This window comes from Manis pentadactyla, chromosome 2 (genome assembly GCF_030020395.1).
Source record: "Manis pentadactyla isolate mManPen7 chromosome 2, mManPen7.hap1, whole genome shotgun sequence".
In the NCBI taxonomy this organism is placed as follows: Eukaryota; Metazoa; Chordata; class Mammalia; order Pholidota; family Manidae; genus Manis; species Manis pentadactyla.
The window spans coordinates 175,906,636-175,918,280 of NC_080020.1; the positions used below are offsets into that span (position 1 = coordinate 175,906,636).

The following is an 11,645-nucleotide window of genomic DNA, read 5'->3' on the forward strand; positions in this document are numbered from 1 at the left end:
CTTCCAGGAGGAAGTACAGGTGCTCTCCAAGTCTCAAACAGAAGTCACAGGTCCTCCCTCCCTCCCCCCAGATATGCCATCACCGCCTCTGCCTCCTTGAGCTGCAGAAACCATAGTGGCAGGGAAGTGCATGCTGTCTTCTACCCGACTCTGGGTCTGGAGAGGAAAAGTGAGGCTTATGGCCAGCAGCAGGAAGGAGTTGATCTGAACAAGAGGCAGAATTTCCCAGTAGCTCCCTCATCCTGGAAGCCTTGTCTCTGCTGGGCTGGGGATTTTTTGGGGGATCGGGTGGGGGGATACTAGAGTGTCACTTTGAAAATGCTATGGCCAAGGACAGAGACTGACTGCCACTCTGAGCTTTGGGCCTCTGCCCTAACTTGGATCCCCTGGAGTGTCCCAAAAGATTTCTTTGTGGAGAGAAGGGATCTGGGCTTTTGCTGGGGAGAGGGGCCTCCAACCTCGAGCTTGGGAATGGCAAGCCAGTGGGCACGCCTCCCCCTCCCTCTCTATCTGCAGCATGAATCACCACACTTCAGCCTTCATGTGCTGCCTCAGGTTGAGAGGCTACCAAAATTTATGGGGAGGGCTTGGGGGAGGGCAGAGTAAGGGACCCTTGATGGGCTCTCACAGCTGCCAGGAAGGCGTCGTCAAATGTCTCACGCAGGTTCATGGCCAGGGTGTCTGTCCAGGAGCTGTCATCACCCAAGCGTCGTTTCCAAGGCACATTACTCAGGCTAACAGAGCAAAAGCCCTGGGGCACCTTCATCCTGTAGGGCCGCACTGAAGGGTACAGCTCGTGGACTATCACCTCGAAAGGCAGCTGGGGCACAGGGGCCACCTGGTTGCCAGCCACCGTGCGCAGCTGTGTCCCACCATGCCCATCAGACCTCACATCCAGGAAGCTGCGGAAGTCATGCTCTGAGCTGAGGTCTGGATGCACACCCAGGCGGATGCCCTGTGGGTAGCCAATCTGGGTGGTGGGGGATCTGGCAGGGTTGTTACTGATATTCCACAACTTGGGCCGCCTGACAGTGGGCTTTGTATAAATGGACTTGGGTATCACCAAGGGCTGCATCCTAGGCCGCGGTGTCTGTCGCAGGTGTGCCTCCGGGGAAGGGTGGAAGCTTTTGGGAGGCCCCAATCCCTGGTGGTTGGGGGTCTCGGAGAAGGCAATAGACCAGCATGGGGCACTGGGCTCTTGCTTGGTGCTTCGGAGTGGCAGCTTGCAATGGAGCCATTTCTTGAAATCAGCCTCGTTTAGAATTTGGTGCTCTTTCTGCAACATCAGAGGGCTCAAGATAGTCGTGGAGGGTTGCCTGCCCTGTGCTTCTCCAAGAGGAGGCCATGTGGTTTTAACCCTTGGAAACTTAAGGTCCCATTGACCAGATACAGTTGCCCCCAGGGGAGCTCTGAGCCTAATGGGATATACCTCTGTCTTACGGGAGCCGTTGTTCTGAAGTGGAGATAGCTGTAGCCTGAAGGGAGCCCCTGGGGCAGACAGAGCCTCTCCCCTAGGGAAGACCTTCCATCTAATGGAGATACAGCCTTCGCCGAGGTAAGGTCTCCAACTTGAGTAGGGAGACACAGTCCCTACCCTAGAGGAAACTTGATCTTGGGGTGGGGGAGAGAAGCCTCCAGTCTGACAGTGGAGACATGTCCTGCCCTGAGAGAGTCTCCAATTTGATGAGGGAGAAAGGCAAATGAGAAGGGCAGACTGCCTCCTTGACCATGAAAGGAGAAAGCAGAAAGGTTTGGAAGGCCTGGAACTGGGTGGAGATGATCTGGGCAGGCTTCCTGGAAGTGCTGGGCCTTGAGCAGCCAGGTAGCAGGGATGCAGTTGGCTGACTCTGGGTGGTAATGACTTGGTCTAGCTTTCTGTCCTTGCCTCCATTAGAGTTAAATCTTCAACTTGTCCATAACCATAATTGTCCCACCCCCTTGCCTCAGTGTCTCACACTACCCAGACTTACTCGGCAATCAGGTGGTTTGGAGATTGACCTAGCTCTGGAGGTTGACTCTGATTAGGCTAAGCCAATCTTAATTCTCATCAGCCTTGCCTGACCCAGGTCAGTCAGCACATGGCTTTCCTTTAGCCTTAGGGATTGGAACAAGAATGAGCTATGATCCACTGAGGCCAATAAGAGATAAGGGGAGATGTGCAAAGGGCTTCTGGGAAAGTTGATCACCACGGGAAAAAATGGGCTTTGCCTCCTCTGGACACATGTGACTGTGAGGACTGGGTGACACCCACATCAGAGGCTTGTAGTGCTGAGAGAACTGGAGAGAAACGCAGCTGGAACAGAGCTGGAATACTGGATTTTGCCAGCCCCAAAGCCCTCCCTACTTCTGGATCCACTTAGGATTCCCAGCATCCTTTTCCTGGGTTTTCTGGTTCTTGCATCCTATATAATTACACCTGCTTAAAATCCTTTAGCCACTCCCCTTTTCATCCCCAACCAAGGTCTGTCATTGATCTGGGCCCCTGCCAAATCTCTGGCTTGGCAGTCTCCAGCTCATGTCTGACCCCGGCTGCAGTGCACTTGCTCCTTGTGGCATGCACGTGCACCGTGCGCCCCTACGCCTCTCCAGGGGGCTAGCTGTTCCTTCTGCCCGGTCAACCCTTCCCTACTTCATTACACAGCCAACTGCTGCCCTTCTCTAAAGACCCTTCAGGCATTATCCTGCTGGACTCCCTCCTCCTCCATGGAAATACAACCCACCTCCCCTGCTAGACGGTAAATTCCTTGAGTGAGGGGACCACAGCTCATTTGTCTTTAGATCCTCAGAGTTTAATAGCAGTTGCCTAACAGAGAATGAGTGCCCAGTGTCTGCTGGAAAGAAGGATGGATCTTTAAAACCAGTGTGTGGCCCAATATAGGCAGGGCCTGGGTCTCAATAGAGATTCTCCTCATCCAGAAGGAGGCAGCTCACTAGGAGGGGCTCCCTAAATGCTTGCTGATCTAAGCTGTATTTGCTTTCTAATACAACATGTTCAACCTAAAGAGTGGCTGTGAATGAGGGTAGACTTACTGTCAGAGGAGGGGAAGAGGGAGGCTCTTTCTGGATAGGACGCTTGCAGCCACTCTTGTAACTAACTGCCCTTGCCAGTCACTGCCACATCTGCTCACAGGCATGGGTAGCAGCTGATGCCCAGCATCCCCACCTACCTGCCCTACCCCTTACTTGATACTCAGTCAGGTAGTTCTGCTTCATGAGGGCCAGCTGGTCCTTGAGCTTCTTCAGTTTCCCCATCTCACAGGCAAAGTCCTTCTTGTCCTGTTTCCACATGGCATCCTTCAGGAACCTGGGATTGTGGTGGGGGAGTGTCATCCCCCAGTGACTGAGCCTCAACCTGGGATTGCGAAGACTGGGTCTGCTGAGGATCTGGATGAAAGTGGGAGGAGCTGCCAAACACCCCACTCCCCACCCCCAGGGCCCCACTGACTGACTGCTGACCTGTGAGGTGAGAGAGGAAAGTGATAGTCTGATCACTAGCCTCCTACTGAGGAGCCAGGGGCCTGAGGGCTTGGAAGAAGGGCAATGCTAAACCCAAATGGAGAGGTCCTGTGGAAAGCCCTGGAAACAATATCCTGGGAAGGGTCCTCCTCAGCAGACTTATCCCCTAACTATCTGGCTTCCCAGAGCCTCCTCTTAAAGGCTTAGCCTTGGGTGAGGGCTCTCGGGAAAGGGCTGGGAGAGAGGCAAGGAGTCCCAAATTGTCGGTGGTTCTCATACCCTCACCGGGCACAGACACGGTGGTTCCATATTTTGCAGTAGTCGATGGGCTTGCAGCCCACACCATCTTGGGCATGGACATTGGCACCATTTTGCACGAGGATCTTCACACAGCTCAGCAGGCCCTCCTGGGCTGCCAAGTGCAGGGGCGTGGAGCCATTGCATGTTTGGCTGTGGAGGGCCCCGCCCGGGGGAAGAGGGCAGAAAGGAAGGACAAAGGGACAGCTGCCCATCAGATAGGTGGGCAAACCAACTTCCAGCCCTGCTCTGCTATCCGCCCACTGGGTGACCCTGGCATGTCCCTTCTCTTCTCTGTACCTCAGTTTCCTCAACTGTAGAAAGAGGGTTTGGACTAAGTGAATAGTAAAAGTCTGATTATGGGGGTATGTGACAGAACCTGCTGCAAAGAGAGTTGGGTTGGCTGGAGCTCAAGAGACCACTAACTTCATCCACTGTTAAATCAACCAGTCCTCCTACCTTCCCCATAACCCACAAGATCTGCATGACCTGGGCAGATCGTCAACCTCATCCTCTGACCTTGCCCTACTCTTCCAATACAAGGCCTTTGCACATCATGTTCCCTCTGCCTGGAACACTCTTGCCTGGCTCTTTGCGGACTGGCTCACTCTCAGTCTTGACGTTGCAATTAAATGTTACCTTCTTAGAGGTGACTGCCCCTTCCAAAAAAGATCCTCTCCACCCTTCACTCATCACCCCATCACCCTATTTCCTTCATTACCACTTACTACACTCTTTTTGTTCATGTATTAATTTGCTGATTTACTGTCCACTCCTGCACTAGTATAGCAGCTTCATGAGAGCAGGGACCATTTCTGTGTTCATTGCTATATTCCTCACTCTGGCATACTGCTGAACACATAGTGCATGCTTGATAAATATTTTGAGTGGATACCATCTCCCATATGCCATCCATGTACTTTCCATGCATTTTCTCAATTATCACAATAGTCTCTTATGATAAGCACTGTCATCTTCCCAAATTTCAGTTGAAGACACTGAGGAAACAGTTTCCAAATTTTGTTGCAAAGTAGAAATGCCTGGGGATGTTTTTTTTTTGGACTTCCAAGCCCAGATCACACCCCAGAACAACTAAATCACAATCTTTGGAACAAAGGCATGGATTTTTTTTTAAGCGCCCCAGCTGATTCTAAGGTACCAACAGGCTTGGGAACCAGAGCATTTAATGTTGAGTGACTTGCCTGAGATCCCTGTTCATTAGCAGGTGGCAAAGCTGGCATATGAGCTAGGTCTGTCCTCTCCCAAAGCTCAGTCTCCACTATACCACGTGGCCTCCATGACTGCTCTATGTGGGACCCAGTCCTTGTCTCCCCACCACTCTCTGCCTGTCCTGCTCAGATCTGCCTGCCTGGAAGTGGGATTCCTGAATCTGCTTGGCCTCCAGGCCACTTCTAACTCAGGCTGGACTCACTGGTTGATGTCTGCCTCCTGCTTAAGTAGATAGTGAATGCAGGGGAGGGCCATGGACTTGTTGTCCCCATGGATGACAAGGTGCAGGGCTGTCTGGCCACTGTTGGTGGGCAGGTCCACGGGAAACTTGTACTCCTCTACCAAGACCTGCAGACACACAAGCTGGCCACTCTGGGCTGCAAAGTGGATGGCAGTGAAACCCTGTGGGGGCCAGAGGAAGGCAGGAAGAGGCTGAGCAGGGCTGGGGCCCCAGGGGCCACAACCTAATCTAGATAGGAGGGTGTTTTGTGTGTGTGTGTGGTTTACCTTCCCCCTCTTCCCTGTGTCCCTACATAGGTGCTTACCCCTCCTCTCTGCCCCCAAATGGCCCTCCCCCAGTCAGAAGGTGAATTGAGATGATCTACACAGAGAAAGACATCTCTGGATGCTCCATAGTCAGCCCTTCGCCAGATAGCCACTACATGAGGAGCTCTTGGTCCGGTGGAGAGGACTTGAGTTCCTGTTTCTGCACTCCAGGGCCTACCTTGTCATCAGCAGCGATTTTCCCATGGTCCTGGTTCAGACAGAACCGTAACCATTCCAGGTTGCCCAGCGCGGCCGCGAACAACTGGTAGCTGCCAATCGCCCCCTGGTCCCACTCATCCACCCGTCTAGAGTCAGCGCGGAGACTGGGGGGAGGAAGAAGGGGAGCAAGTGAGGAGGCGGCAGGTCAGAGCTGGGTGGCCCTGCTGCGGAGGGGCACCCCCGTGGCCGAGCCGTGCTTGCGCGCTAGCGTTTATGCAGAGCAGGTCGAGCTGGCTAGTCCGCAGGGCAATGAGGAAGGATACAGTCAAGGGTCCCTGACGCCACGGGAGGCGGTCCCAGCTCTCGGGGCTTCTCGGGCCACACGACACCCGGTCCGCTCCAGGTTGGCCCCTCCCAGGGAGGCGCTGAGCGGGATTCCCGCGCCCCGCAGCCCGGCCACCTAATCCCAGCCCCACCTGGGCTTCCTGGGCTCTACGTTACTGCACGTGAACTTTAAGGAGACTTTCTCCGCCGGCCTCATGGAGACATGCTGTTGGCGGGGCTTGCTTCGCTTGGCTCCCCCTCCTTCGGCCACAACCGTTCAGGCAGGGTCCCGTCTGCGCGGCCCGCGAGCGGCGGCTGGAACTCGCGCTCCGCCCGGGCCGCCGCTTCCCGGTCTTGGTAACCGACTGGGCCACTCGCGCGCCTCCGGGGGCTCTGCCGCTGCTGGCACCGCCGCGCCGGCAGGCGCATCCTGGAAACTCAGCATCAACCACACACAATAAATCGAAAGACAGTTAGCTTTTGTTTCTGACTGTGAAATTAAATTACGAAAATTTGGTTCCGATTGTAAAACGAACAAAAAACCAGGAAAGGACAGCGAGGAAATTAAAAACCACAATCCCACCACCCACAGAAATCACGGTCTGTTACTTATGTACATACATACCGTTAGACAATTTTGTACCTCCTTCAAGTTAGCGTTCTTTTACGAGCCAGCTTCCATTGTCATTCCAAGCACTAACGTCCATTGTGACGCCTCCGACCCCAACATCAGTGTTTGCGCTGTCATTCCACATGTGCTGCAGTAAAGAAAACGGGTCATCTCCGTTTCTTAGGATGGATTCCTGGAAGTTGAATTACTAGGTAAAAGGGAATGAACAGTTTTAAACTGTTGATAGTGTTTCCAAACTTCCTGCCTGCAAGACTTCAGATTCACGTCCACTTCCACGACTGGAGTGAAGTCACTGCACTGCGTGGCAGCCCTGTGACTTGGGGGAGGTTACCTGATCTCTGCATCTTAGTTTCTGCATTAGTAAAATGAGGATATTACTCTCCACTTCACAAGGAAGGAAAGGTTGTGAGCTGTGAGGCCAGGTGCAGAGCAAGCACTATCTACTAATCTGTTTTAAAGGAAGAGCTATTTGAACCATCACTAGCACTGGGTATTATGATTTTAAATAAACGTTTGCAAATCTGGTAGTGGAAATGATGTTCTAGCTTGACTCTGGTTACTAGCCAAAGCTAAGCAATTACCAATGTTTCTGTTTGGAAATCTTGTTTATTAACATTGTTCGTTGAAGGTCTTAATGTGTTTCTTACTGGTTTTTAAAACTTATTAACATATATTGTATTTTCCTCAGTTTGGCTTTTAACTTTTTACAATATACAGTAGCCAGGCAATCAATGTTGCTTGAATCAGTGTTGTTACTGAACCAGCCACATTATACTCCTTTTTGTGGGAGAACAACCCCAAGCTTATCAGAAGGGTACCGAGACCCCAGGGTCTGACCACACTGCCCACTTCCAACCACCTTCTTCTCTCTGCATCCCAACATTCCAGGTGTCTTGCCAATGGGTTTCAGTTCTGGGCAAGTTCACTATGGATTCAATGTGACCAAAGAAATGACAGTACAATGTTCTTTGGGTGAAAGGGTTATACCCAATTTATTTCCACGGTGGCAGGTCAGTCACTAGAATCCCATCCACTCAGAGTGAGTCTGCATGCAGCAAGCCGGTCTCTGCCTCTGGGCCTCTCTACCCACACAGCCATCCTCTGGGCCCTTTATCCTTGGTGCTGTCACCACTCCAGCCTCTGCTCTGCTCTCCTGCAGCCTTGCAGCCATGCCACTGTGTCACGAAGAGCACTGGGCAGGGCTCTTTATATAGAATCAATAATGATGTATTGCCCACACGTGCATAGTGAGCTAGCCAACCAGGGCTAGTGAGAATCCTGGCTACAGGAGCCTTCATTCTATCCTCACCAGGTATTTTCCCTGTGGAAATCTAAGATGGAAGGGGAGGGTCTCTTAAGACTTCAGTGACCTGCAAGAAGGGACAAAAATTCAGATTCTCTGCCCAAAAACAGCTCTCCCCCTTCCCAGGGAAACCTCCTCTGGTAACCCACTTGTCTCCCAACCCCAGTGGGCAGGAGTCAATCCCCTTCCCAAGCCTTGGCAACTGGCTTCAAATTAAGGTACAATGACAGTGTTTTGCAGGGACAAAGTTTGAGGATTTCCTGGCAGCTAGGGGATTCTGTGGGGTGTTGCTTGTGGGGTATGAGGATCCTAACAATAACAAGGCCCTGTGTGTGTGTTGGGGCTGGAGGGTGTGACTTCTTCAAGTTCACCCTCATTATCTTCACCTGGGGTGTCTTGCAGTCTCTATGCCAGTGGTTGCAACACTGGCTATACATTAGAATCACCTGGGGAAAAAAAAAACAATGTAGGGGACTTAGGGCTCCATCTTCAGATTACTTGATCTGGTTTGGAGCCTGTGGATAAAGTGAAGGTTCCTAAGGCCAGGATCCTCACCTGACCCTAAACTATTTGATGATGTAACTGGTCTACTGCTAGGCTAATGCTTCCACACCCATTGGCGATGAGCTATTATCGACTGAGTCACTATATAAAGACTCCCCACAGTGCTCTGGGAGGAGGCAGAGACCGAGGTGAAATGCAGACCTGCAGACCGCTGGATGCAGACATGATTCCAGTGCTTGACCTACTGCCAGGAGAAAAGCCGGATATAAACCCTTTAACCCCAAGAACATTCCATAGTCATTTCTCGGTCTCACCAAATCCATAGTGAACTTGCCCTGGGATGAAACCCTCAGGCAAGACAGTGCCTATTACATTGTTGGGGTGGGGATGGAGTCTGCTAGGACAGGAACCCCAGAGAACAAGTCATATTTCTTACACCAGGTTTCCAAGTTGTATGCCCATTTTCCCATATTTCTCCCCACTACTCCCAGTGAATTTGCTAAGACTGAATGAGTCCTTTTCTTCAAACTCAGAGCAACTCCAAAGGGTCAGCAGAACCCTAACTGGGCTAGAATCTTCTCCCTCTGCCATGTGTCTCACAGTTTGGCAGCACCATGAGGCTCTCAGTTCCAGGGAGATGATCTATTGGACGAGCATCTGAGTATCATGCTTAATTCAGATGATCCCAGAATGGATGAAAAATGAATTCTAGTGTCTGTTGCACTGCTGAGATCTACAGTAAGTTTGTCTTACATTCCCATTCCCAACTTCCACTTCTGGAATGGTAGCATGAGGAGCTTTGTGGACCCACTCTCCAGGGAACAACCATAACTGGTAAAAATTATTTACAAACCAACTGTTAGAGTCTCTGAAAATTTCCCTGTGGGTATACAGAAAGTAAACATTTATTCAAGAAAATCTACTAAATCTCAGTAAGAACAGTGAGAGTCTATGGCACTTAAGCCACAACCTGCTCCCTCTCTACCTTGGCCCCATCTCAGAGCAATGACTGAATTCTGATCCAGGTGGGTGTGGCCAAGAAAATGGGGTTGCCTTTCCTTTCTTCTCCCAGTGGAGAGAGATGGTATCTCACTCAGAGGGACAGGTTCAAGCACCTTTCACCATTGCTTCCCCCTCAGAACAAGTTATAGATGCTAAATTCCTGGTGAGTACAGCCAAGGGATTGGCACTTCCTTCATCCACCCAGCCCCACTGTCAGTCTGAGGCTTGACTCGAGGCATGGCAGGCTGAGAGTGTTGGGGCCCTGGTCACCCTTGTCCCAGCTTATTTGTCCATGGGGCAGAGGTTGCATATTGAGAGAGGCAAACTGAGGACCAAAGGCTCCCAACCCTGCCCAGACCCTGCTCATCTGGCAGGATGTCACTTGGAGAGATGTGAGCAACTGTCCCTATGCTCAGTTCCACATCGGAGACTTAGAGAATATGCCCTGTCATCCGTAAGAGCAGAGGGCTCCAAAACTCTCCCCAAAGGAACTGACTTTATTTGAAACCATGTAGGGACATTCAAGTTTAAGAGTACTCTGCAAACAATGGTGATTTTGGTGGTAAGCGATCAAAACCAGCAAGCTAAACTGTAAGCTGGCTGATTTACCTGAAAGGACCAGGGGACAGCTGGTTATAAAGGCCCTCCTGGGTCAGAACAAACCTCAAAGATTGGTTTCAAAAACTACCTTCACAAAGGAGTCCAAGTTTAGTTGGAGAGACCCTGGAGTGATTTATGCTCTAGAGCACTGTTGAAAACAGAACAATAAACTTTTAGGCAATTAATGAAACCTAAAAGCTGGATAAGATACCAGCAGAGGCAGACAGTTGAACAGATCAGGGAAAGAGAGTCCAAGAGTGTCCTGCTAAAACTACTGTCATACCAGAGCGGCTGTGCACAGGTCCAGGGTTGCATCCTCTAAGCAATTATATCAGAGGCTTCACATTGAGGGGAAAAATATTTCACTAAAATGGCCCATCCAAGTCACTACACAAGTAAACAAGCAAACAAACCCTGGAGAAGGGGGTGGGGAAATCAGTACCCACAGTTGTTACAGTATTTTACTTAAAAAGTCCAGTTTCCAGCAACAACAAATATGAGATGTACAACCAACTATCTTATATTCAGCAAAGCTGTCTTGAAAAATGAAGATGAAGATATTGCCTGACAAACAAAAAGTGAATTTGTAGCTCTGCCTTACAAGAATTACTAATTGAGATTCTTCAGGCTAAAAGCCAGTGATCCTATGCCATAATCTGAATCCTTGCAAAACAAAAACAAAACAAAACCCAAAGAGCACTGGCAAAAGGTAATTACATAACTATAAAAGACAATGAATGTCTATTGTTTCTTAACTAATTTTAAAAGAAATTGTATAAAACAACAGGCATGTCTTTGTATCGTTGGGCCTATAACATAGAAAAGTATATTTGACAATAACAACACAAAGAAAGGACGTAGGTGGGAGAAAGCTGTATTAGAATAAGGAAATAACACCAGATGGTAACTTGAGTCCACAAGAACAACTGAAGAGAGTTTAGTCAGAAATGGTAAATTAAAAGGATTAATATGACAAAACCTATAAATATGTACTTGTTCTCCTCAGCTTCTTTAAAGAACATATATAAAACAATGTAATTATTGCAAATTTTTACAAAGCATTGTTGCATATGTAACATACACAGCTGTAATATGTATAATGTGGAAGAGAGTAGAGAGAATATAGGAATGTTTCAGTATCTCCCTGGGATTAAGCTAGTATAAATCTGAAATAGATTCTGCTCAGGTAAAATGTATATGATAAGGCCCAGAGGAACCAGTACGAAAAATAACTAAAAAAATGAGTGAAAAACATAATTTAAGGAACTACAATGTTACACTACAACAGATTCACTTAATGCAAAAGACAGCATTAAAGGAGGAAGAGCAGAACAAAGACATGACACATACAGAACATTACAAGTAGAATGGCAGATATACACCCCTACTGTGTTAAAGATAACCTTCAACGTGAATGAATTTGACAATCCAATCCAAAAAGCAGAGCTGGTAAAACTGGTTTAAGATTAAGTTCCAACTACATATTGTCTTCAGGTGATATAATTTAGATTCAAAGATACAAATAGATTGAAAGTAAAAGGATAGGAAAAGATATATTTTGCAAACAGCAACTGTAAGAAAGCTGAGGTGGTT

At 49.4% G+C, this 11,645-nt stretch overlaps 1 protein-coding gene across 1 annotated transcript; it reads right to left on the bottom strand.

Annotated features, from left to right (window-relative positions):
• Window positions 1–56: 56 nt before the first annotated feature.
• On the bottom strand, window positions 57–7,081 carry ANKRD53 (ankyrin repeat domain 53). Its single transcript, XM_036908316.2, has 6 exons — window positions 6,165–7,081; window positions 5,708–5,858; window positions 5,186–5,385; window positions 3,742–3,906; window positions 3,184–3,304; window positions 57–1,276 (listed from the first exon to the last, which is right to left on the bottom strand). Exons 1-6 carry the CDS (start codon window positions 6,227–6,229, stop codon window positions 575–577), a joined length of 1,404 nt encoding a protein of 467 aa, XP_036764211.2. The 5' UTR covers window positions 6,230–7,081; the 3' UTR covers window positions 57–574.
• Between the last annotated feature and the right edge of the window lie 4,564 nt (window positions 7,082–11,645).